At 50.7% G+C, this 24,802-nt stretch overlaps 14 protein-coding genes across 14 annotated transcripts; all 14 read left to right on the top strand.

Moving 5' to 3' along the window:
* Positions 1 to 69: 69 nt before the first annotated feature.
* On the top strand, positions 70 to 1,314 carry DQ04_01851130 (hypothetical protein; the record flags this gene model as incomplete). The annotated part of the gene is made up of 1 exon (XM_009311239.1): positions 70 to 1,314. The coding sequence occupies one exon, from the start codon at positions 70 to 72 to the stop codon at positions 1,312 to 1,314; it is 1,245 nt and encodes a 414-aa protein (XP_009309514.1).
* A 184-nt stretch (positions 1,315 to 1,498) lies between these two features.
* Positions 1,499 to 2,683, top strand: DQ04_01851120 (ERGIC and golgi family 3; the record flags this gene model as incomplete). Its single annotated transcript, XM_009311238.1, has 1 exon — positions 1,499 to 2,683. One exon carries the CDS (start codon positions 1,499 to 1,501, stop codon positions 2,681 to 2,683), a length of 1,185 nt encoding a protein of 394 aa, XP_009309513.1.
* A 231-nt stretch (positions 2,684 to 2,914) lies between these two features.
* Positions 2,915 to 3,826, top strand: DQ04_01851110 (gamma carbonic dehydratase; the record flags this gene model as incomplete). Its single annotated transcript, XM_009311237.1, has 1 exon — positions 2,915 to 3,826. The coding sequence occupies one exon, from the start codon at positions 2,915 to 2,917 to the stop codon at positions 3,824 to 3,826; it is 912 nt and encodes a 303-aa protein (XP_009309512.1).
* A 269-nt stretch (positions 3,827 to 4,095) lies between these two features.
* On the top strand, positions 4,096 to 5,007 carry DQ04_01851100 (putative ABC transporter; the record flags this gene model as incomplete). The annotated part of the gene is made up of 1 exon (XM_009311236.1): positions 4,096 to 5,007. The coding sequence occupies one exon, from the start codon at positions 4,096 to 4,098 to the stop codon at positions 5,005 to 5,007; it is 912 nt and encodes a 303-aa protein (XP_009309511.1).
* Positions 5,008 to 5,469: 462 nt separating this feature from the next.
* Positions 5,470 to 8,346, top strand: DQ04_01851090 (putative SNF2 DNA repair protein; the record flags this gene model as incomplete). Its single annotated transcript, XM_009311235.1, has 1 exon — positions 5,470 to 8,346. The coding sequence occupies one exon, from the start codon at positions 5,470 to 5,472 to the stop codon at positions 8,344 to 8,346; it is 2,877 nt and encodes a 958-aa protein (XP_009309510.1).
* A 134-nt stretch (positions 8,347 to 8,480) lies between these two features.
* DQ04_01851080 (putative protein kinase) lies at positions 8,481 to 12,143 on the top strand (the record flags this gene model as incomplete). Its single annotated transcript, XM_009311234.1, has 1 exon — positions 8,481 to 12,143. The coding sequence occupies one exon, from the start codon at positions 8,481 to 8,483 to the stop codon at positions 12,141 to 12,143; it is 3,663 nt and encodes a 1,220-aa protein (XP_009309509.1).
* A 287-nt stretch (positions 12,144 to 12,430) lies between these two features.
* On the top strand, positions 12,431 to 14,899 carry DQ04_01851070 (putative MYH7B protein; the record flags this gene model as incomplete). Its single annotated transcript, XM_009311233.1, has 1 exon — positions 12,431 to 14,899. One exon carries the CDS (start codon positions 12,431 to 12,433, stop codon positions 14,897 to 14,899), a length of 2,469 nt encoding a protein of 822 aa, XP_009309508.1.
* Positions 14,900 to 15,146: 247 nt separating this feature from the next.
* Positions 15,147 to 15,839, top strand: DQ04_01851060 (hypothetical protein; the record flags this gene model as incomplete). The annotated part of the gene is made up of 1 exon (XM_009311232.1): positions 15,147 to 15,839. The coding sequence occupies one exon, from the start codon at positions 15,147 to 15,149 to the stop codon at positions 15,837 to 15,839; it is 693 nt and encodes a 230-aa protein (XP_009309507.1).
* Positions 15,840 to 15,995: 156 nt separating this feature from the next.
* On the top strand, positions 15,996 to 17,948 carry DQ04_01851050 (hypothetical protein; the record flags this gene model as incomplete). Its single annotated transcript, XM_009311231.1, has 1 exon — positions 15,996 to 17,948. The coding sequence occupies one exon, from the start codon at positions 15,996 to 15,998 to the stop codon at positions 17,946 to 17,948; it is 1,953 nt and encodes a 650-aa protein (XP_009309506.1).
* A 303-nt stretch (positions 17,949 to 18,251) lies between these two features.
* DQ04_01851040 (putative seryl-tRNA synthetase) lies at positions 18,252 to 19,685 on the top strand (the record flags this gene model as incomplete). The annotated part of the gene is made up of 1 exon (XM_009311230.1): positions 18,252 to 19,685. The coding sequence occupies one exon, from the start codon at positions 18,252 to 18,254 to the stop codon at positions 19,683 to 19,685; it is 1,434 nt and encodes a 477-aa protein (XP_009309505.1).
* A 574-nt stretch (positions 19,686 to 20,259) lies between these two features.
* On the top strand, positions 20,260 to 21,468 carry DQ04_01851030 (protein kinase; the record flags this gene model as incomplete). Its single annotated transcript, XM_009311229.1, has 1 exon — positions 20,260 to 21,468. The coding sequence occupies one exon, from the start codon at positions 20,260 to 20,262 to the stop codon at positions 21,466 to 21,468; it is 1,209 nt and encodes a 402-aa protein (XP_009309504.1).
* Positions 21,469 to 21,780: 312 nt separating this feature from the next.
* DQ04_01851020 (hypothetical protein) lies at positions 21,781 to 22,386 on the top strand (the record flags this gene model as incomplete). Its single annotated transcript, XM_009311228.1, has 1 exon — positions 21,781 to 22,386. One exon carries the CDS (start codon positions 21,781 to 21,783, stop codon positions 22,384 to 22,386), a length of 606 nt encoding a protein of 201 aa, XP_009309503.1.
* A 244-nt stretch (positions 22,387 to 22,630) lies between these two features.
* DQ04_01851010 (NGG1 interacting factor 3) lies at positions 22,631 to 23,434 on the top strand (the record flags this gene model as incomplete). Its single annotated transcript, XM_009311227.1, has 1 exon — positions 22,631 to 23,434. One exon carries the CDS (start codon positions 22,631 to 22,633, stop codon positions 23,432 to 23,434), a length of 804 nt encoding a protein of 267 aa, XP_009309502.1.
* Positions 23,435 to 23,715: 281 nt separating this feature from the next.
* Positions 23,716 to 24,630, top strand: DQ04_01851000 (putative cell cycle sequence binding phosphoprotein (RBP45); the record flags this gene model as incomplete). The annotated part of the gene is made up of 1 exon (XM_009311226.1): positions 23,716 to 24,630. One exon carries the CDS (start codon positions 23,716 to 23,718, stop codon positions 24,628 to 24,630), a length of 915 nt encoding a protein of 304 aa, XP_009309501.1.
* Between the last annotated feature and the right edge of the window lie 172 nt (positions 24,631 to 24,802).

Genomic DNA, 24,802 nt, shown 5'->3' with positions numbered 1-24,802 from the left:
GAAGGGTCTTTTTCTTCTTTTTTCCCACGCCGCCCCCACCATTTCTCTCCACCTGCTTCTTTTGCTAAGATGGAAGGGGAAGAAGTAAAGAAACGCCTCGCAAGGTTTTACGAGGTGTACAATCCTTCCTGCCTTTCCTCCGTTGACGCCATATGGAGGACTTACCGTGGGAGGGAGGAGGACATTTTCCGGGTTCTAGTGGACAAGTACGGCCCTGAACCCTCGCTGCACAGTGGAATGGCCTCACCAACTACCGAGTCTCATTCTAAGCCATCTGAGGGAGATTGGCTCACACGGTTTCAAAACTTCTTTTCTTACTACCGACCAGACAAAGTGGACGAGATTCCACGAGCACTTGAAAAATACAAGGGTCGTGAGGCTGAGTGGATGATGGAATTGGTGAAGAAATATGGTGAAGAACCGTTGAGAAAATCCCCCAAATTGTCAAGGCGATCTGGGAATAAGGAAATTCGCAGCTTGAGGGATAGACTCATTGATTTCTATCAGGTGCACAATGAATCCATGATACCGTTTGTGGATGAACTCATCAAGAACTACAATGGCAATGAAGAAGAGATGTTTAAGGACCTTGATCGTCAGTACAGCGAGAAGAAAGAGCTGATGCCGCGTGCTCCCGCATCTTACTCGTCTGATGTAGATGGTGTAATGAAGCGATTGAGTACTGCACTTGAAGTTAAAACTGCTGAAACGCTTGCCCTCAAGAACGAAAAGGGAGGTCTTGTAGAAGAACTTTCCATTTCAAGGAGATCACTCGAGGGTTCCCGAGAGAGGGAAAAGCTACTTGAGACGCAACTACTCGCTGCCCAGGAACAGCTACTTGTGCAGGAAAAGTTGCTTTCCAATGCAGCATATCGAAGACGTGAAGAAGATTCCAGAGATAATGCTCTGCGGGCTGAAATATTAAAGGCGAAAAAGGATTGTGAAGATATTCGTTCTTCTTGTGGTAAGCTGGAACATCGTGTACGAGTTCTTGAACTAGAAAAGCAGCAGCTTCTAGAAGAACTTAAGGAGACAGAAAGGCGCGCCTTTGACGTGAGTGATTTGCTTTCGATAGAGCGCCAGAAGAATCTTGTTCTGATTGAGGAAGTGGGAAAACTGAAGTTGGCCGTTGAACGTCCTGCTAGCGAATCAGCCTTTTCTTCTATTGTCAAGGACATTGAAAATCGTCTTTCTAAGCATTATGAGGGTGAATTAGAACGATACCGAAAGGAGATGAATGAGTATTACCTGTACGCCGAGAATCAGTTGCGTCGCCGCGATGCACTTATTGCAGAATTGGGCTCTGACTGTTGAGTACTTATCAGTGAATCTGTTGATGAAGTGTGTGGAAAGGGATCTATTATGCACCTACTCAATCTGTAGGGAAACATGAAAAATCTATTGATGTAGTTTCCCTGGTTGCTTATTTATTGCTTGCTTTTTGGTTTCTGGGGGTTAGGGTGCGTGTAAAGGATAATAGTATATCAATAACTGAAAGATGTCTGGCCTTCGGCAAAGAAAGTCTGTCATCAATGTCGAAGAGGCGCCTCAGAGGCCCGTGTTTAAAAGGGTTGCAGCAGTTGATCTCTTTCCAAAGCCCAAAGAAGATTTCCGTCGAGCTCAGACACGTCGCGGTGCAATAGTGAGCCTTGTTACGGTAGTTATAATAGGGTTGCTTGTTTTCTGGGAGCTGGGCGCGTACATTACAGGTCGAGATGCATATAAGACGGAGTTGAGTGTTGACACCAGTCTGTCGAAAGAAATATACTTCAATATGGATATCACTTTTCCCCGCGTTCCCTGTCACGAGCTTTCGCTTGATGTATTGGATGTCACAGGGACATTCAAATTTAATGTTACACACTACATCTACAAGACACCAGTTAACTTGAATGGTGAAAGCGCTTTTATTGGACACCGCAACATTGTTGAGGATCATAGCAGTCCTCAGTATGATGCCAAGAAGGATCCTGATTCGCCAGAGTTTTGTGGGAGCTGCTTTTTGGGGAAGGAAAATGAGCATATTGCAAAGAGCCAGAATGCTTGTTGCAACACATGTGAAGATGTGATGAAGATGCACGACCAGCACGGTCTGCCAAGGCCGGAGAAAAGTGTAGTGGAACAGTGCATCCATGATCTGTCTCTCGTCACTCCAGGATGCAATTACAGGGGGTCTTTCAAAGTGAAGAAGGTGAGCGGAACGATCCTATTTACACCAAAGAGAGTGGGGAATGCTTTTATGATGCGCGACGTTATGCGCTTCGATTCAAGTCATATTATAAATAAGCTTTCCATTGGTGATGAACGTGTTGCTCGGTTTTCGCGGAGAGGTGTTCATTACCCACTGAATGGCCACCAATTTGACACTGGGAGACGCTTTTCGGAAATTAAGTACTATTTGAAGGTGGTTCCAACGACTTACTTGGATGCCAAAAGAGACACTTTTTTAGACTCCACCTATGAGTATAGTGTGCAGTGGAATCATCGCCATATTCCACTAGGCTTCAGAGTCCTTCCGTCAGTAGCGTTTTCTTTCGACTTTTACCCGATCCAGGTAAACAACTATTTTCAGCGACCATCAATTCACCATTTTTTGGTACAGCTCTGCGGTATAGTCGGTGGTATCTTTGTCGTTCTTGGGCTGATCGATAGTCTTGTTATGTGGATTGGACGCTGCTTTTGAGGTGCCATAGCTTTTCGTGCTATAAAGTACTCTCTTGAAGAGGGAGCCTTTTACCGGGCCGATTCTTTGTTTTGCTGTCATTTTTGTGGGAGAGAGGGAAGAGGATGAATATGTAGTAGCAGTTGTAGTGGTAGTAGCTGATGTTGCTCTATTAAACTTTTTGTTATTCTCCTGTGCTTCTCCTTCTTTTTTCTGCTTATCCCTCTTGTCATCTGTAGCGGGTCTGAAACAATGAGGCGGACCATAGTTCAGGCAGCTGAGGCCAAAATGCCAACAGTTCTCCCTGACTGGGCTGTGAAAAGGCCAACAGGGCTCAGTCGAGCATTAGATGGACTAGGTGTGAGGTTTTCTGTATTGGCCAAAAAAATAATAGCGCTGAGCGAAGTGATGACTGGGCTCCAGCCGAAAGAGTCGCTGTATCGCATCCCAAGACTTCTTGCCGTCAGTGGTGTCCGTCCCACAGTAATGGACAATGTTTTTATTGCACCCAGTGCATTCGTGTCCGGAGATGTTCGAATTGGACGAAAGAACTATATTGGATACAATGCAATTATTCGAGCTGAAAAGGGTGAAACAATTTACCTTGGAGAAAGCTGCAATGTTCAGGAGAAGGCCCTCGTGACTGGGAGCACCACAATTGGAAAGTGGGCGACAATTGAGCCAATGGCCATAGTTGAGGCGGCAGATATTGCTTCCTGCTCATTCGTTGGGGCTAATGCTATTGTCATGAGAGGTGCAAGAATGGAGTCTGGCTCGATGCTATGTGCGGCCTCTGTTCTTCAGTCAGGCGTCATTATCCCTTCTGGAGAAATGTGGTCTGGTAATCCAGCTGAGAAGATAAGAGACTTGACTGAAAAGGAACAGGAAGATATAATTAAGGCCGCGAAACACATGGTGCTTCTTTCAATAGAACACAGAGATTCCTGGGAACTGACATGGGAAGAACTTGAGGACCAGCGTGAGGCTCGGGAGCAGTTTGCTCGTTATGCAGAGAATAACAGAGAAATCCGTACAAAGCCCATGTACATTAAGGAACCGCCACGACCAAGTAGAAAAGCTATGGGTAGGAAAACACCACAAGAAATGGTGGATGGTGGCGAACATAAACCACCATTGGCAGAAAGTATCCATCAAGGCTATTGAGTGCAGGGACTTTTTCGAGCAACTCGTGGCTAGGGTGAGCGAGGGGCTATGGGGGAGGTTGGGATTGGGTAGAAGAAAAGTAATTATAGCAGTTGTAGTAGTGTTGAACGCAATATAGTTGCAGAAAAAAAGACGGAACTGTGATTAATTTAGGATGGCAATCCCTGGTGCACTTTGTTAACCGTAGCGTTACTGTCAGTACCCATTATAATTCTTGTTTCTTTGTGCGGTATTGTGATAGTTGCTGCCTCAGGTGACGAAGCTTAGGTATGGAACTGGAGGAAGGTAAAGCTGTCGTTTCCTGTGAGAACATTCACAAAACGTATTTGCTTGGTGCCGAAGGCGTTCCAGCCCTCCGTGGCATTGCAGTCGATGTAAAGCAAGGCGAGTTTTTGGTTATATACGGTACTAGTGGGGGAGGCAAAAGTACCTTGCTCAATGTACTTGGGACCATCGATTTGCCTACCAAAGGTAACTTGTATCTTTTTGGCCAACGCATCACAGAGCAGACACCCGATGCGGATCTTGCTCGTCTCAGGTGCCAACGGATCGGTTTTGTGTTTCAGGCATTTAACCTATTGTCTACCATGGATGCATTGGATAATGTTTCGCTTCCAATGGTCATAGCTGGGAAACTATCCGTCTCGGAGATAAAAGAGAGAGCGAAGAAACTCCTAACATCTGTTGGGCTTGACCACCGTTTGCATCATTTTTCCTCAATGCTGTCTGGTGGTGAACAACAACGCGTTGCCATAGCACGAGCCCTTTCCAATGATCCTGAAATACTCCTCCTGGACGAGCCAACTGGAGACCTTGACACCAAGAACACAAAGCTGGTAATGAACATTCTGATGAATCTAAATCGTGACGCTGGACTAACAATGGTCATGGTAACTCACGATGTGTACATGAAGCCGTACGCCCACCGTATATTGTACATGCGTGACGGTAAGGTACAAAATGTGGAGCATGTTGATCCGAGTGTTCGCGAAAGAGCCTTAATAGCTTTGGAACGGGATGCTGAAAAGGCACGCAGTGGGCTGAACAACGAGAGCGCACCTTCTATATCTTTTGTGGTACGTGCACCGAAAGACTATTCAACATTTGATGCCCAAAGTGATCTGTTGGTTGAAGATGACCCTGAAATGCAAGAAGTTGTGCTAGCTCTTTTTGCCACTTAAATTTATATAAATCTGGAAGAACAACTGCATTCCCTCTTTTTTTCTTTTCCGTTGTTTCTTTTTCGCTTCTTAAACTGCCACCTATTCTTGCGGAGGTGGACCAAGAGAAGGTGTGTCTTTTTTTGCTTTTATGCCTGGTGAGGGGAATTTGGATACTTGTGCAGCAATATTTTGTCCTCAAACGGCGTTTTTTTTTTGTTATTTTACTTTTACTCGGTTGAGACGTTGCTATGTGCGGCGAAGAAACTGAATGTGAATGACACGACAGTGAGGCGTTCTGCAGAGTGCTTGGCGTATTCGATGTGCTGCTGCAAATTATGAGAGATTTTTTCTGGAAGGGGGTATTTGACCTGTTGGTGAGTGTCGTGTTAAAACGTTAGACTGCCTGAACTCTCCTTGAAAGCCCCTCTGCTGCTTTGCTTTGCTTTGCTGATATAGTTTACATGAAGCAGCGTTTTGAAGATGAAGCAGTTCCTTGCAAATGGGCAGGAGTATTGCATCAGGTGCAACACATATCGATTGTTTAAAGTATCCCGATTTGGGTGTGTCTTTGCATGTCGTTGTCCGGGAGAGTTTATTGACTTCCAAAGAGTTCTACGAGATTACGTGGCGAGGATTGCGGTTGAAGAGAGGCAAGATGATTTTGTCCCTGTCATCTCCGGACGTGTCTCGACAGAGCACATGAAGATTGCTGAGGTTGAATTGGATTTGAGAAATGAGTGTGTTTGCTTGCGAATCATGAACACAACTACGGAGGATGCTCTTCAAGTTGTGAGAGGGCTACCATACAGCTTGGGCGAGTGGACCACAACGGCAGATGGATACTTCCGGTTCCCGATAGACAGTCTCGATGTACTGTTGCACGAGCTGCAGCTATTATCGGGGGTTAATGGTGCTGATCGTTTATACGTAAACGCACCCTCCAAGCGTTGCCGTGAAATGATCTCGGTTTCAGAAACTGCCATGCCTTTATGTTTGGCCGATCTCTTACCAGCGCGACTCTTCTCCGCCTTGCATCAACACCAGATCGATGGAATTTGTAAGGCTCTGAAATTCAATGGGCGTGCTCTCTTTGCTGATGAGATGGGGGTAGGCAAAACACTTCAAGCGATTGGTACTGTGGCAGCATTAAAGGCTTTTCCACTTCTTATCGTTTGCCCAGCTGCCTTGCGACATTTGTGGGTGGAGGAAGTGGAGAAGTGGCTCATGGACCTTCTTGAGCTAAATGACATTCACGTCATAAGTTCTTCAAGTAACTTTCTTTCTGCACACGACACGCCTAAGGTGGTCATCACAAGTTTTCACATGGCCTCTATACTTGCTTTGCAAATAAAAAGCCGTGAGTGGAGCTGTATTGCCGTGGATGAAAGCCATGTCCTCCACACAACACTGGAAGCCTCCAGTGATGCTCAATACACATCACTATTGTGCGACATTGGGAGGCGCACAAAGCATTGCTTACTTCTTAGTGGAACTCCCTCATTGACATCACCGTTTGATCTTTATAACCAGATCGATACACTCTGCTGTGGTCTGCTTGGGGAAACCAGGTATGAATTCGCCCTTCGGTACTGTAGAACAGAACTAACACCCTATTTTAAAGTTTGCGAGTGCATTCGAAACGTCGAATTATATTCCCTACTCGCAACGACTTGCATGATTCGTCGTCTAAAATCTGAGACGCTGATTGATTTGCCTTCCAAGCAACGGATCCTTCTCCGTGTGCCTGAGACAGCAGCACATGCCCGGCAGAAAGGTGCGTTGTTTCAAGAAGAATACTCGGCCAGCTGGACGAGAAAGCGGGAAAAAATTCTTGAGGTAGTTGATTTTGCTTTGAGTAAGTATAAAAAAATTGTTCTGTTTGCACATCACATCGATCTACTGGATTGCCTGACGGCTCATGTTAACGAAAAGAAGATTACTTGGATGCGTATAGATGGCAGCACTCCTGTAACGCTGAGGACGACATCATTGTCATGGTTCAATAAAGGTGATGTCCAAGTGGCAATCATTGGCATCACTGCCTGTGCCGTTGGCATACAATTAACGGCTGCACCCTGTGCACTGTTTGCGGAGCTGCCACCCAACATCACATGGTTGCAGCAAGCAGAAGATCGACTTCACCGTCCAGGGCAGGAGAGGCACGTTGTTTTCTTCTACATCATAGGAGCCGGCTCTTTTTTCGATGGAGAGCACTTTGCACGCCTTTGCCGCTCGTTTCAAGTGGTTCGGCAGACCACCGATGGGGTGCCGTCGTCACTAACCGCGAGCTACACAAGTCGCGTCGCATCTCCCGGTTATGTGGTGGACGCAAGCCTCATCCCGATGAAATGCAAAGGCGTCTCTTTCAATCCCGCGAACTCAGCGCCGCTTCAGTTCCGTATAAGTCACAACACTGGGCGCATTCACGTGGTCCAGGGGAACCGATATCTTCTTAGTCTGTCGCTTGATGAAGCGCAACAGCACTGGAGTTGTACCCATGATTTCTCACGACAAGTGAAGGAATACCTGTTGAATGTGGAGCTGCTTTCTCCGGTTGAGCAGCGCAAACTCAAAATGGCTGCTGTTTGGCTTCCTTCTAATTTTTCTTGGAGATCTGAAAAAGCACCGCAAAAAACTAACCGTCGCTACAACCATGAACGTCCACTGATGGGCAGGATATTTTTCTGGAAAGTTAACCGGCGAAACCATCCTACACATACGTATGGGGCCAAATTGCTTGCGTCAGGAAATCATTATACGCCGCTGTGTTTGGAGTGTGAACGTCGCTTGTCCTATTATGCGTCCATATCCCCAGGTACAGTTGTACATATTGAGAACGATACAGATATGTTCTGTAGTGGTGCTTGTCGTGCAGCGTTTTACATCAAACGTTCAGGATCTGCTGTTCGAAGAAGTGTTCGGGAGGCAGACAAGGGTATTTGTTCGCGCTGTCAAGTGGATTGTGAGACGCTCTGTGCATTGGTTGCTGTCGCGACAACACGGAGGGATAGAGAATGTGTTATTGATCGGATGCACCCCCATATGCGGCATTACCCGAACCTCTTTAACAGACTCGTCGAGAATCCAGTTCCTGGAAACGTCTGGAATGCGGATCATATTCTTCCTGTGAGTCAGGGCGGGGGGCAGGCAAATATGGATAACTTGCAAACGTTGTGTGTGGCATGTCATGCAGACAAGACGATGGCTGAGTCGAGAACGGGACATAAGTACGCTTCTAAAATCTTTTACTGTACCACAGTGGATATGTCAAGCAATCACTTTGTCTTCAAAGCCGCACGGCGAGTGACCGTATCGCGCAGTTCAGCCAGAGAAGAGCTGGTTTCTTATTACACTTGATTTCATTCATATGCAGATACACTTCTCTGACTCTGGTGCTTGAACTGCTCACATTTTATGTGGCTCCTTTTTTTCTTCTCAATTACTTTCTCTGTTTTGTTTTTTATCTGTAGAAGAATCATATTATCAGCTTTATGGTAGAGAAGGAGGCTCAATCAGAGACATGCTTCGCTTTCGACATCCTTAGTGAGGGACAGACGGAGGTAAATGATGTTGTGGCCGACGAAATTGAGTTTTTGAAGGCCAACTATGACAGTATCCATATCGTGGAGTGTGATGGACACTACCCCAGGGTATTACTTACCCTCGACGCAGAGTTGATACCGAAGCGTCGAGTGGTACTTGAAGTCAGCATTGTGGCAGGTTACCCGTTTGTGGCGCCCAAGGTGCGTATTTTGCTCGCCCATGGCGTGACACCAGGGAGTAGTGGCGCATTGGACGAGACTGAAGTGAAGCAAATTCAGGCAGATGTAAAGGAGACCATCAGCCCGTGTCTTCTTGCTGGTGCCCCATGCATCATGCAGATTATTGCCGTGGTGGAAAGGGTGTTATCTAACGGTGTTCACCGCTCGTGTACACCACCGGCTCCTGCGAAGACGACAGAGGCTGCAGCACCTCCGCCTCCCACGCCAACTGTGCAAGCGCAAGAAGTTGTGAAGTTGGGTGTCCTACTTCTGCACTTACTCAACAAGTGTTGTCATTTGAAGGATCCAGAATCTAAAGAGGAAGCGAGTGGCAACTATCAATCCTTGGCTCATTACTTGATTACTGACGTCAAAGCGCTTCCAAAGAAGCTACAAAAATGTATTCCTTGGAAGTACGATTACGCTCAGCGTGCCTTTCGCGACAGCATCCATGAGTCTATGGATAGTGCAGATGCCCTCACCAAGTGGCTCTGGGCACAGGAAGAGGGTACTGGCACATTTCAGCGCAGCTCACCTGGAAGATACAAAAGTGAGTTCATTGAGCAACGCATGCTAGGGTCAGGAGGATTTGCGCCGGTCTATGTATGCCGGAAGAAAGTCGATGGGCGACTCTATGCCGTGAAGAAGATTGTGATACGGACAAAACAATCCGAGAAGGCGCTGCGAGAGGTGCAGAGTTTGGCGGCGCTTACCCACAAACACATTGTGCGTTACTATGACGCGTGGATTGAGCCTGGATGCGATGAGGGCCTGATGGATTATGTCGGTGCCGCTGAGGAGGAGGAGGCGGAGGAATATGAAGAAGAGGAAGAGGAAGAAGATGCCTTGCCGATTGGGAACGCAGGGCGGCGCCTGCTACCATATTGCAGGTTGGAGAAGACCATTGGGGAGGAAGAAGAGACATCAAGCGATGAAGAATCGTCCCATGACTCGTCTGACGACGACGACGACTTCCCACGAGGCGTCTTGAGTACTCCATACCTCGCACATACTGAGGAGTATCATACACTTTATATCCAGATGGAGTTGTGCTCCAAGCAGACACTGCGGCATTTAATCGATCGGTGTGACAAGGAGGAAAAGTCTCTGTTTACATCAGATGACGGAGAGAAGATGGCAGCAAGGATATTTCGCCAGTTACTGACGGTTGTGGCTCACTTCCATGGGGAGAGGATAGTTCATCGAGACCTTAAACCAGACAACATTCTGTTTGAGATGGAGAATTCTACGAATGGTGGTGAAATCGGGACAATCCGAGTGGGAGATTTTGGTTTGGCACGAACGATGCATCCGTCGGTTAAACGAAATGCGAGCAGTTTTAACGTGGATGATCCAAAGTCCATTGATGAGTTAGAGATTGGAGCCAGACCAACAGGGAACTTGGGATCTGTTCTGTACTGCGCGCCGGAGCAAGAACAGGGTGAAAACTACGACTTCAAGGTGGACGAATATAGCCTTGGAATGATTGCACTTGAAATGTGGCTTGCGGTGGCAGGTAAGGGATTTAGGGAAAGATTTAACATCATGACAGAGGTCAGTGAAGGAAAGATGCTTCCTCAATGGTTTTGGACATGGAATCCAAGAATGGCGGGTGTGATTTCCAATCTTCTTGAGCGTGAGCCAAGCGCACGACGTTCATGTGAAGAAGTTCTCAATACAGCAGAACTCCCTGGAGATCCTGCCGACATCGTGGAGGCATTGGAAACGATCGAAAGGCATGGAGAGCGCATGGCCGGGCGTGTACTTCATTGTGTGCACCGGATAATGGTGAATCATTACCGCAGACCACATGCCCAAATAAAAGAGAATGTAAAGGCACTTGCCAGTAATGTGGTGCTTGATATTATGCAGGCGGTCAGTATAATCGGAATTCTCCACGGTGCTGCTCCGATTGCTTGCTGCGATGCACTGGTACCCATGAACCCCTCGCTTAACGAGTTGGATGTGCCATGCGTGCTAGACATGGGATCAAGGGTTTGGGCGCTCCCATCTCAACCACAACTCGCCACCGCATCCTTCTTCAGTATGTTGGCGAGCCCCAACATTGGTTCGTTTTATCAATTCTACTACAGGACACGCCCCTATGCTGTATTCACGTCACCGTTAAGCGCCCGTGGAGTATTCGATGAAGCTTTCTTGGATCCATTGCTTTCGTTTCTTCACCTTCTTTCGGTGACAGATTTGACATCAAAACTGGATATTATAATTTCACACTCCAATTGGTTGAACGCGACGCATCCGACGCAGGCTGGCTCCCAGCAACCGCCTAGTGAAGTACTAAACATGCGTGAGATGATTGATTCGAGCGAAATGGTTCGGCCCGCTGTTTATAAAATCGAATGTGTACTCGCTGAAGCCGGCGTCTTGGCGCCTTCATTAGAAAGACATGAGTTAGTAAGAAACTTCACCTCAGGCTTATTAGAAGTTCTGCCGCTCTTTGGTAAACAGGTCGCTTCGAACATTAGCCTGAGCATTGACCCAGCCTTGAAGCCAAGTGAAACATCTGTGGATAAATCGTTTCTCGAGAGTGGTTTGATATTTGAATGTCGCACACGGGATGAAAGTAAGCCCATTGCATTTTGCTGTGGCCTTGAAAACTTCACAAGCAAATGTGCTGCGCGAAACACAGATGTCACTGCAATCTGCTTGAATATTGACCTCATTGAATTGGGTGCTGTGGGCCGGCACGTTCGTTTCCCTAGCTCTGAGGCAGTGCTGTTCAGCGGGGTGGCGATCCGTCGTCAAGACGTGTACTCGCCCAATCAAATAAACACGGTTCTTACGGCTGCTGTGAGGGCATGGGGAGACAACATTCGGGCCTGTCTGCGGTCTGACCACGATACTCGTGGATTCTGCAAAGCCATGAAGGGAAAAGGCATACAAGCGGTTTTATTGGATGGAAGTCAGATTGTATCCCTCGCGCCATTTCAGCAAGGGAAAGTTGGTAGTCGGTCGGACGCCATTTCACCCGAAAAATTATGTCTGACCATACGGAAGAAGTGCGTGGAACGCCCGATGGACGTTGAGCCGAAAGATCCTGTGATTTTCTTCATGATGAAAGAAAAGAGAGCACTGTCCGAGAATGCCATGGAGGTTCTTTCCATGATTAGGGAATCCCTCACGCACATCCTTGTGGTGGACGAGGAAGTGAAAAGGGTGGAGGAAAGTGTCCGCCAAATTGTCTTTGACGCGACAACGCTGGAAGGTGAACGTGTCAAACTTCCGGAGTTGGTTGATTGGCTTAAAAAGCAAATGTCAAAGCACAGCCTACTTCCTATTTATTCAGTACCGGACAGAACAGTGACGTTCCTCGTTGACCAGAAGCAATTCAGACCGGCGAACCACAATGACAATGGAAAACGAAGGAAATAGTTGAGAGTGAGTTGGTTAAATAAAGAAAAGAAAAACAATTCATATACAAATTCAAAAAAAATCGCTTCCTATCAATAAAGCGAAAGCTGCATGCATTTCTATAGCCCTGTTCATTTTTCTCTATCTCTCACTTTATACATATATATATATATATATATTCCTAAACGTATATAATGTCATCCCCACCACCATACACTTTTCGTCTCACCAGGACTTTAATTCCAATTCCCCCTCTGTTTCTCTCTCTCTGTAAACTGCATGCTTAACTCTTTGAAGAGGGGGAATAGATGGAACATCTCTTCAAGAAGCACCTCCCAAGCGGCTCCTCTCAAGATCAAGATGAGCTAGAGATGCTGCGGCAGAAAAACAAAACTCTGGAGGAGGCGATCAAACGAACTGAAAATGAGCTTGAAGAAGAAAAACTGAAACTGTCCAGACTACAAGAGAAGACGGCCTCATGGAAAGAGAAGGTGAAGCAACTCACAGCGAAGGATCGGGCACGGATCGCCGAACTGGAAGAGGAAATAACGCTGATGAAGACTATAAGTGAAACCGCTGGTGTTCCCATGACTGCAGAACTGCAGTCCCTTGTTGACAGAAGCTTGGCAGCCGTGCGCGAGGAGCACGTGCGGCAACAGACACTGAAGCAGGACGAACTCACCAAGGCACTTGCCTCCCTATCGCAACGTGACGCAGAACTGGAGAAAAGTCGCTGTGAATTGGAGGGCCTTAAAAATCAATACATTGAGAACCAACAACGCTTCACACAGGAACTGGAAGCCCTCTCGGCGCACCATGAAAGAGAGCTCAAGCAGCTGCAAGACCGCTTGGGTGGCCCAGACAAAATCCGTGCCCTCGAGCAACAGATACAAAAACAGACGGAAGAAATACAAGCATTGGAAGAGCACTCCACCCACCAAAAAGTCCTTGCCGGCGAATTTCAAAAGGAACTTATGGGTCTCAAACTTGAAAATGACGCACTGCACAACAAGTTGAAAGAGGCACAACAGGCGTCAAGCGCCATGCATGGCAAACTAATAGGCGAAGAGGGCATAACAAATGAAGAAAACACTGGCAAAAAGACCACCGACAACTCACACCAAGAGCATCAGCAGAGGCCACAAGAGGAAGACGCCGTAACAGGGATGCACCCATTACTTGGGGAAAAACTGCAGCGATGGAAAGAGAAGGTGAAACAGGAAAAACTCAAAGACGTCGCAAACATCCGTACACTCACACAAGAGCTTCAGCAATTAAAAGAGCAATCTACAGCGGCTCAAAACATAATCCACAAAATAGCCACTCATCTAAAGGAAGCCCCACCTGATATCAATCATTGTATTCACGTTGCAGAGGAATACTGGAGAGGGTCCCATGGCAATACTGAGCACTTGGACAGGGTATTCACACCCGACAAACACACAGAACAAGCAGTTGATGCGCAAAACGACCACAACACGCACAGTATTGACTCGACTATTCGGGCGCTAACAAACAAACTGGACACTGCTGTGCAGGAGCGCGAGGAGGTGCAGCGTGAGCTGGAACGTACGACCGAGGAGCTGAGCACCCTCCGGGAGCAGCACGGCACGAGCACCGTGGAGCTGCAGGTCCAGCTGGACACTGCTGTGCAGGAGCGCGAAGGTGTTTTGCAGGAGTGCAAAAGGCTGCAGGATCGTTGTGCGGAGGTTGAGAGGGAATGTCATTCTGTTGTGAAGGAGAAGGAAGGCGAACTGCGTATGCTTGAGGAGAAGATTGTTGTCTGGAAAGAGAAGGTGAAAGCTACGAAGGCGAAAGATGATGCGCGCATCGAGAGCTTGGAGGGCGTTGCTGCGTCTAGGAGTGATGATGTTGAGAAGCTAAAAAGCTGCCTAGTTTTGATGCTGGCTGTCGCTGCTGCTGCCTCTACCGATTATGATGCTTCTTTGGTGTGCACTGTTTCAAGCGATAGGGGCGAGGGTGATATTGCTCTGTTGCTGAAGAAGGCAGATGACTTTAGGTTGACTTTAACGGAAGTAATTCGGCCGCTCGCGGAGCGTGAGGGGATAAATTCTGTAGTTGAGCTCCTGACCGCGATGGATGGGAAGGTGTCTGCGCTGCAGGTGGATCTTGATGAGCTGCAAAAGGAGCTTCAGCGTTGTCAGAAGGAGTTAGAGGAAGCGCTTGGTCGCCTGCATGAGGCGGAGCAAAATGTAAGCTTGTCAGCGCCGCCAAATGTCGTGGCTGAGTTGGAATTGAGGAACAGCCAGCTGGAGGAGAAATGCGAGCTTCTGCGGAAAGAAATCAAGCGGCAGAGGGAGGCGTTCCAGCGGGAGAAGGGGCAGCAGGATCTGTCAGTAGCGTCGCCGCCAACAAGAACAACAGGAGGGGCGGCACTTCGTGCTGCTTCTGGAGGAGTCTTTGAGAAGGACATGTTGTCTCTTGCCACTCAGCAGAGCCAGCGCGACAATGAGATGCGCCATTTACGCGCGCAGTTGCTTGCAATGGAGAAGGAGAATGTGGAGATGAAGCGAGAGTGTGAGCATAACAACAGTGTCATTGCGCAATATACAAAGGACATTGAACTTCTCAAAGCTAAGGAGAGAGTGCAGCTGAGTGTGGAGTATGTGCGGAATGTCATACTGCAGTTCCTCTGTTGCTCAAATGAGGAAGTCCGGATGCAGATGGTGCCAGCCATAGCGACCGTGCTGGAGTTTACGGCAAAGGAGAAGATGGACGTTCAAAGCGCCAACCCCGCGTGCCCCAGGTTCCACTGAGGAGGGGTATGATTGTACACATCTCTGTTGTTGCAAGTTATTGGTGTGGGCTTAATGCCGTCTTGGTCCCAACACTGTCGGGTCACGTTCCATCTGATCACACAAACATACACACTTTCTCTTTCACTTTGTTTCTTATACTTTGTTGTTGTTGTTGTTGTTGTTGTTTTTTGCCTTATTTGCTCCTCTGGACAAAAAGGCTCGGCAAGCTATTTTTTTAATACCGTGCGTTCTTGAGTCGGGCCGAATGGGAAAGCGGGACCTGGAGAAGGAGCGACAGATGGAGCTGGCCGCCATTTGGGGCGCCGAGACTGATGGCGACAATCGCTACCCGCGGCGGCGCAAAGGTGCGGCGAAGCGATCAACTGCTGCGACCCCTACTGCTGCTCTTTTGCAGACGGAGGGTGCGGGTGAGGTGCTGTCTGACTGGGGTAGTGATGCCATCAGCGAGGATGCAGGGTCCGATACGCTCGCGACACAAAAGCAGACGAAGAAGGCGGCGAAGAGTAGCAAGAAGGCGTCGAGTGTGTACCGGTTGCACTGCTTCGTTGGGCCTGGAACGGAGCGGAACGCCGTGCGCACTGTGTTCGAAGCATACGAGCCAAAGGTGGAGGTGCGTACCTCACAGCAGGGCAACCTACTGAACCAGACGCACTATGCGGTGTTGGCCTTCCGAAATAAGGCGATGGCACTGCACGCGGTGAAGGAACTCGATGGCACCGACCAGCGCGACCTCCTCGGGGTTAAGGAGTTAAAGCTTCGACTCATGCTCTCCAGGAAGGAGCACAATGCAGCACGTCAGAAAATGCGCCGACGCTTGCGTGAGGAGCGTGAATCACGGCTCATGGAAGAGGCGAAGGAGGAGGCGGAGTTCATCAAGGGTTTTGTGGAGAAGTTCGCCCCCGTTGGTCTGGTGCCAAGTGGGGGACGGAGCGAGTAAATTTTGTGTTTGTGTCCGTATATGTGTGAGCAAGATGCAAAGGGTATGGAAAGTGTGCTAGGGGTGTTGTTATTATGTTCAATATTCATATTGTTTCTCTCTTGGTTTTCTCTTCAAATATCATTTACTTATGGATTGTAGGTCTTAGCGGCGTCAATGGGCACCGAGATGACAGCTTCAGCAGTGTACGAATACCTGAAGCAGGTGGCCCCCGATGGCACTGTGATGGCTGCCTTGCCTGCAGCATCCGTGCGGAGGTATATTGGTTCTCTCGACGAGAATCACCTGTTCCACGGAAATGGTGTTCTTATCTCTGCAATGGGGTTTCGCTACGAAGGCACATTTGTGCATGGTCAAATGGATGGGCCCGGCTGCATCGTGTGGAGCAGTGGCATTACATACGAGGGTGAGTTCCAAGGCAACGCACCGACGGGCAAGGGTGTCTTCACTTGGGCCAATGGCGACCGGTACGTTGGTGAGGTAGAGCACGGTCTACGTCACGGCAGCGGCGAGCTGTCGACGGAGCGTGGTGTGTACACTGGCGCGTGGGTGCACGGCAAGCGCCACGGTAAGGGACGTCAAACGTACACTGGTGACTCGTATTACGAGGGAGAATGGGTGGACAACCAGCGACACGGCCTGGGAAAGTTGGTGTATCCCAACGGCGACGTGTACGACGGCATGTGGAGGGAGGGCAAACGGCACGGCTTTGGAACGATGGGGTGGAAGTACGGCAAGGCATGGTATGTTGAGGTGTACGAGGGTGAGTGGAGTAATGGCGTTCCGCACGGACACGGCCGCTCAACTTATGTCCACTACGTAAACCCCGAGAGTGCCCCGCACGATGCGAACAGCCCATCAATATTTGTTCCACCCGCCTGCTCTGTTCTCAATGTCTATGAAGGCAATTACGTGGATGGGAAGCGCCATGGCTCTGGTGTATTCTTCTACGCCGACGGGAGCACATACGAAGGCGAGTGGTGTGACGGCAATAAACAGGGACGTGGAAAATGCACGACGGGCGTCGGTGCTTCGCACTACGGCACATTCCAAAACAATGATGCAGAAGAGTTGCTGAAGGGGGAAGAGTCATCCGGCGCACTGCCCTCACTTGCGTTGGCGGGCCTTATTGGCATTTCGGAGGGCTCCCTCGAGGAGGCCACCTCTGCCCTGCGTTTGCTGCTTCTGCGCTACAACACCCTGAAGGATCTCTTCAATACGTACAGTAGGAAGAACGAAGGGGTTGGGTTCATTACGACGCCTTCAAACTGGTGGAAGCACCGTGCGCCGGGCCACATGTCCGTTCCGCAGTATCTTCGCCTGCTGAGCGATGCGCACATCATCAATGGGGGGGTAAGCATCGGCGACGCGGTGGACTGCGTCGTGGCGACGATTGAGAAGGAGGACGAGGCCGACAGGGCGAAGTTAGACGACCCTTGGAGTGAGCGGCTACAAGCGCTCCGCCGTGATGTACTGCGTCTCGAGGGCTACATCAACTACAGGCAATTTGTAGAATGTCTGGTACGTCTCGCTGCTATTGTGTGTGTGGGCCCCAAAACCGCTGAGCTCGCGCGCCGCTTCGCAACGCTAGTAGAAGGGTCACTAGTGGTGACGCAGCTTGCAGAAGAACCATTGTGTCCTCTCACGAGGGAGATGGAGGAAGTCCTGACGCCACATCTGCCGGTGTTGCAGTCTCTGTTCCTTCGACTTGCTTCTAGAGCTCATCCTCAGAAATGCAGCACGAGTGCCGTTTTACCAGTGCGCAACTTTATTATGTGCTTTCGCAGTCTGTTTCATGCACACGGTGTGGGGCCAACGGAAGCCGTGAATCGTCTGTTCCCTTTTGACCGATTTAAAACGCCGGGCACTGTGCCGTCTGTTGTGTGTCAGCCACGCAACGTGTTGGGGTTCTCCGTGTACGAGAAGAGCTGCGGCCCACACGACGAGTTCGCCGCCGCTTTGGTGGCGTCCGAGGGGCGACTGACGTTTGTTGAGTTTGTTGAGGCGGTGGTAGACACCGTGCGCCTCACCGGGGCCGAGAGCAAGGGGGCTGTGCAGGAGAGACTGCAAGAGATCCTTGCCACAACAGCCGATACATTTCAGATGTAAATAATATATATATATATATATATATATATATATGAGCGAAAGAAGAGGAGAAACGAAAACTGAGAAGAATAGGACAGCAACGACACACGCTGCTGTCAAACTCGCAAGTTCTGTATGTTTTTAGTTTAAGACATGTGCGTTGTTTTCTGTCTTGAAGCTAACGTGTCATATTTTTTCTCTGCACTTTACTGCCACTGTGGTCTCAGTATGTCTCGCTGTTGTTGTTATTACTCTCTCCTCCCCCAAGGTAACGCTTACACTGATTTCTACCTTAGCTGACTTGTTTCTGTCTACGTCGAAAACATGGGACTTGACATTCAGTTGTTCCGTGACGAGACGGGCGCGGACATGATCCGTGAATCGCAGCGCCGGCGCTTTGCCGACCCCGCTGTTGTTGACACTGTCATCGAGGTGGACAAGAATTGGCGCCGCACGCAGTTTCTGACGGAGGTCACCAAGAAGCTCATCAACGCCTGTAGCAAGGCTGTTGGGATGAAGAAGAAGGCAAAGGAGGCGGATGGCGACACCTCCGAGATCCCGGAGCCCATTAAGGTGGCCTCCAGGGATGGGACACTCAGCGCCGAGCAGGTAGCGGACCTCAGCGTGCTGCAGCTCAAGCAGCTCTCGAAGGATCTCTCCGACCAGGTGGCGGGCCTCGCCCAGGAGGCGAGCGAGCTGGAGGCGGAGCGTGACCGGCTCGTGCTCAGCGTCGGAAACATAATCCACGAGTCGGTGCCGGTCGCGCAGGACGAGGACACTGGCAACACCGTTGTGCGCCTCTACGGCGACGTGACGAAGCGAGCCAAGCTTAACCACGTGACGATCATGGAGCGTCTCGGCATGATGGACACAACCAAGTCCGTCACGTCGATGGCTGGCGCGCGTGCCTACGTGCTGAAGGGTGGTCTCGTGCAGCTGCAGGTGGCGCTTCTCTCGTACGGCTTGAACTTCCTCGTCAGTAAGGGCTACACTCCCTTCTACCCGCCGTTCTTCCTTAACAAGGACGCTATGTCGGAGGTGGCGCAGCTCTCGCAGTTTGACGAGGAGCTGTACAAAGTGACGGGCGAGGGCGATGAGAAGTACCTCATTGCCACGAGCGAGATGCCCATCGCGGCGTATCACCGTGGTAAGTGGTTCGCAGATCTGAAGGAGCCATTGAAGTACGCTGGCATGTCGAGCTGCTTCCGCAAGGAGGTCGGTGCGCATGGCCGCGACACACTCGGTATTTTCCGCGTGCACCAGTTCGACAAACTGGAGCAGTTCCTTGTCTGCTCCCCACGCGAGGAGGAGTCGTGGCGCCACCTCGAAGAAATGATCCGCACCTCTGAGGAGTTCTGCGAGAGCCTGGGCCTGCCGTACCGCACCATCAACATATGCTCCGGTGCACTCAATAACGCCGCGGCGAAGAAGTACGATCTTGAGGCCTGGTTCCCTGCGTCAGGGGCTTTCCGCGAGCTAGTGTCCTGCTCGAACTGCACTGACTACCAAGCGCGCGGTGTGAACTGCCGCTACGGCCCCAACCTGCGCGGTGTTGCGGCCAACAATGTCAAGGAGTACTGCCACATGCTGAACGGTACCCTTTGCGCCATTACCCGGACGATGTGTTGCATCTGCGAGAACTATCAGACAGAGGAGGGCGTCATCATCCCCGACGTGCTTCGCCCGTACATGATGGGTACCGAGATGCTGAAGTTCGTTGAGGCTGCCCAGCCGGCGGAGGCAGGCGACGCTAAGTAAAAAAGATGGAAGAAATTCTCGTTCTGTGTTCATTTGTTTGCGTGCCTGTATAAGAGAGAGGGAAGAGAAGAAGAAGAAGGGGTAGGGGGGGGGGAGAGAGAGAGAGAGACCATGAACTCGTTTGCAGTCTCTTCCCACACACACACACACACACACACGCCCCAAAGCGAATGGAAATGCAGCAAATAGTGAGGCATGTGGTCACTTCCCTCCTTCATATTACTAAAAAGGCCACGGAAAAGGATAACATCGGAGGCAAAGAAAAATAATAAAAAAAAAACGGTCATTGGGTGGGTGGGCACCATTCAAGTTGCTATCGATGGTCATGGTGATTCAATGCACAGGTGCGTGTGTGCGTGCCTCTGCAGGGATACGTGTTCACATTTGTTTGGTGAGCACTATGTGTTGCCTTTTTTTGTTGTCGTTTTGCGTATTTTGTTTTTGTTTTGTGTAGTCTCCCCTCTTTCTTTCCTTCTCTGTCTACCCGTCTCTCTCTCTCTCTCTCTCTCTCTGTCCATGGTTGTGTGGGTCGAAGCATGTGGATGCTGAGGGCGCGTGGCAGTCAAGGCACGGCATGAAGCGCGAGCGCGAGCGTAGTTTAGCGGAAACACCGGGCGAAAAGTGGGGCGGCAGCCCGTTCGGCAAGTTGGAGGCGGAGGCGAAGGAGTTTGAGCGGGCCGCGGTGGATCGCTACACCGAAAGCCTCGCACACGTGCAGGGAGACCTCCGCGGACAGTCGGGCGGTGCCGCGGGGTCTATTATGCGCTCGCTGCATGAGCGCTTCAGGCGGATCGTCAAGATCGGCCAAGGAAGTTTCGGCGAGGTGTACATTGTCTACGACACCGTCAACGAAATGCACCTCACGATGAAGCGCATGCAGCTTCTGCGCGGCGCCGGGAGGCGTGTCATGGGCATCTGCAACACCACCTCGCGCGAGCTGCAGCTTCTGCGCATGCTGAAGCACCCGAACGTCGTTGATCTGCTCGACTACCACGTCGTGCCGGACGGGACGCTGATCATGCTGATGCCCGTTGTCGCGTACGACCTCGTGTCGCTGATTCGGCTGTGGCGGCGCGGTGGTCCCCGCGGTGAGCCGAGCGCCGGCCGCATGCCACTGCCGACCATAAAGTGCATCTTCCGTCAGCTCCTCACCGGGCTCGCGTACCTCCACAAGGAGCGGGTGATTCACCGCGACCTGAAGCCGAGTAACGTCATGATTGACGAGAAGGGCGTAGTGAAGATAATCGACTTTGGATGGGCCCGCTTCTGCCCAGCGCGGTGGCGCGGGCCGCTGACGGGGCCGCCGTGTCCGGTGAGTTACCGCCCACCGGAGGTCCTCCTCGGAGGCGAACATGCGGTGAAATACGACGCCACAGTCGACCTGTGGTGCTGCGGCTGCATCCTCTTCGAGATGGTGTCGGGCGGCAAGATGTTCGTCAACGCACGCAGCGAAGCGGAGGCAGCGGCGGCCATCGTCGATTGGCTCGGCTCACCGTCGTCACGGAGTGCGCTGTACTACGGTAGCCCCGAGACCTGCCTCATGAGCTTCAAGCAGCACCGCAGCAGCCACCTGCAGCACCGCTGTGAGCTGATGCAGATTGACAAGAGTACAGTAGGCATGCTGGAGCAGATGTTGCAGCTGGAGCCGAAGCGGAGAAAGTCAGCGGCGGAGCTGCTGCAGCACCCGTGGTTTTCCATTGCGCCCGTGGCGTGTGAACCAAACGAGATATCGCTCCCAGCACACAACATGTACCGCTGGCTGGAGTCGAACCGTTCGTCGTAGAGCCATCACGTGGAGGGCCGACGAGAAATGCAAACAAATATCTAAAAACAAAAACAAAAAGGAGGAAGGAGTGGAAAGAAGTAGGGTTGAAGAGGTAGATGATCCGGAAAGTGGTGCATTCTTTGTGGCGTTATCCCGGTATATTGTTATTATTTTTTCTCTCTTCATTACGCCTCTATTTTATGCCATTCCCAAAGGAAGGTGTGACAGCACTAGAAAGACAAAAAAGAAAAAAGAGGAAAGCAGCATTGCGTGCACTTTCTGTATATTCCTGTCAGCCATCAACTGCCACTTAAGCCGTTGTGTATCTTCATGGATGTCTACTCATCTAGTAGGGGGGATGAGTGTGAGCACTATTTGGATCTCGTGGCGGACGAAGAGGCCCGAAGCGATGGCGGCAAACAGTCCTGCTTTGTGACGTCTGCGGAGCTGTTCGAGCGGCTGCAAGATGATTCATCACTGAACGAGCCTGTCATTGAGGTACAGGTGTACACCGAACCTCAAGCCTCATGGGGCCCTTTGACTTTTTTGGCAGGCAACCATTACTTTGTTGTCCTTGAGACGCGCAACTGGTGGTGGTCCCTTGAGCTGCGGGAGGGAGCGGTTGTAATTCAACGAGCAAAGGCTTTTACGAATGTACAGAGCCGATGCCAGGGCCGGTACCGTCGATATCGGATGCTGCAGAATGGTCCCTCACTACTAGCCCGCTGTTCGAGTAGGCAGCTACGCATTCGTGATATTATTTTTTCGATGTCCCACCAGGGTTTCTTCGACTGCAGTCTCGCCTTCGGTGATAGGCCCTCACCAGATCTCGTCGACTTTGTCTGGGTGCTGTGTAAAGTGCAACAGTTAAGCGCGGCCAGCCACGTGCACGGTCGTAGCAGTTTTTCTTCAGATGCCAAAAGTGCTCCGTTTTGAGCACAACTGTGTCATCGCCCCATGCTTCAGAAGTTTATTTTCTTGGTATGTAGATCTTCTTGCTGCTGCTTGATGCCTTGCTGCAGTTCCTGTCACTAATCAGTTTCGTATGTTTGATCTCTTTGTTTCCCTTTGAGTTGTGTACACAAGATTCTCCTTTTTTTTTGTGGGCGAGGCAGGAGTCGCTGGGGCACACACATACATCAGAAAAATGACCACCCTTATAAAACGAGTGGCGGCGGCAATGGGCGAGATTGCGCCGCTGCGCCTCGCTGACCGTTCGTGGGACAACGTAGGAATACTAGTGGAGTCCCCTGACGCAAATAACTCCGGTATCGTCGTCTTGACGATCGACCTCACCCCGGAGGTTATGGAGGAGTGCCTGCACCACAACGCCGAGGTTGTTGTCGCGTACCATCCACCCATTTTCACTCCCTTAAAGCGCCTCACACTGGCGGATTCTAAGCAGAGGATTATTCTGCAAACGGTGCGTCATGGAGCGTCCATCTACTCTCCACACACCTCCCTCGACGCGGCAGTGGATGGCATCAACGACTGGCTTGCGTCCATTGTGGATGCAGATGGGGAGCGGTGCCCCATTCAACCCTGCGAAGGCGCCAACGAGAATTATGATGACCTTGCGGCTGTTGGTATCGGCCGTGTCGTGACACTACGGCAGCCCAAGCGGATGGCGGTGCTGGTGGATGACATCAAGACTGGCCTTGGCATCCCCACCGTACGCGTCGCGCTGCCGGAGGGGTGGGGCAGCAACACGCCTGTGCGGTCGGTCGCGATCTGCGCCGGCAGTGGCTCTGGTGTGTTCCGTGCTCTGAAGGAACATGTGGACTTACTCTTCAGCGGGGAGATGGGGCACCATGAGGTGCTTGCCGCCAACGCCAAGGGACAGGGCGTCATTCTGTGCGAGCACACCAACACTGAGCGAGGCTACTTGGCGAAGCAGCTGCTCCCCCGGCTGCAGCAGAGCCTCGGCAATGAGGTGCGTGTCATGGTGTCGGCGAAGGACAAGGATCCGCTCGTCGTGTGGTGAGTATGCATTTGGACAGTTAACAGTCTGAGACCCAAATTGTGTGGGGAGCAAGACCAAAAAAGGCACATGTGTTGTTTGTGTAATGTTTTATTCTTCTTGCCTTTTTTGTTCTTGTTGCTTCCTGTGTTGTTGTTGTTTTCCGGTGTTCATCAATTGTGCGCATCTGTAGGCCTTGTTAGAGAATATAGATTTGCGTGGTAAACAGAAGGAGCGGAGGGATTTCAGTAGAGGGAGAGAGAAAGAGAAGAGAGAACGCTACGAAATAAAAGTAATACCAAGACATGAACCTGGCAGTGCTGAAAGAAATCGAGGAGACGCGCCGGTTTTTAGAGGAGTGCTGCGTCCAAGATCTTATACGGCTCCAGACAGCACGCAACGTATTCGAACGGCATATCAGCCGGATAGAGAGCTTCGCGAATGAAACAACGAATCCCCGGCACGAGGAGATCGGAAGCCTTCTCCTTGACACGCTGCAAATGACGCCGAGCCGGCAGACATGCGGCAACGAAGACAGGATGCTGGCCACACCGTCCATGGCATCGCCACCGGTGAACCGTGCGACACTCAATTATGACCATTTCCTTGACGAAATGGCGGGCGGCAACGCAGCGGCTGCAGCAGGTATGTGGCAAAGTCGTCTTGCTGGCGAGAGCGATGCTGACGCACGCAAGCGGCCGACGCTAGAGTCTATCCCTGAAGACAAGCGCAACCGTACCCCGCCAGAGGACCGCAGTGTGCCCTGCCAGGTTCTGGTTGTGTTTAAGCGCAAGCGTATCCTTCAATTCGAGTCTCCAACGTACGTTGCTCCCGGTGAGTATGTCGTGGTTGGTGGTGATCGTGGGGAAGACATCGGCCTCGTAACGCACTCGTGGACACTCGGTGAGCGCGACCACAATGGTGAGAAGAAGTGGGCGGAGGGCGTCGGAAAAGTGTTGCGTGTTGCAAGTGCGCTGGAGGTGTCGCAGCTGCAGGGCGTCCAGACGGAGCTGGAGGACCGCGCGGTGGAGGTGGCGCAAAAGAAAGTAGAAGAGCACGGTCTTCCAATGTGTATCGTCGATGCTGAGTACCAGTTCGACCGGAAGAAGCTCACGTTTTACTACCGGTCGCAGCACCGGTTGGACTTCAGAACTCTTGTGCGGGACCTTTACAAGACGTTCCGCGCCCGCATTTGGATGGAGCCGGAGGTGCCCTCGTAGGAAGAGACGTCATTTAGGCATTGAGTTGGAACTGAAATGGCCGTGGTTTAAGATGTTACGTTGCTCGGAGTGCCCGTGCCGCCGCACCTACAACAGCGTTATTGTTTTCTGTTTTCTTCATTATACCAGCCAAAGAAATGTGGTGTTCCATCTTCATTTCCCCCCCCCCCCC

The sequence above is a fragment of the Trypanosoma grayi genome (assembly GCF_000691245.1).
Source record: "Trypanosoma grayi strain ANR4 Tgr_185_V1, whole genome shotgun sequence".
Classification (NCBI taxonomy): domain Eukaryota; phylum Euglenozoa; class Kinetoplastea; order Trypanosomatida; family Trypanosomatidae; genus Trypanosoma; species Trypanosoma grayi.
Note: the sequence above shows the minus strand (reverse complement) of the source record. Positions and strands in the feature narration are given on the sequence as shown.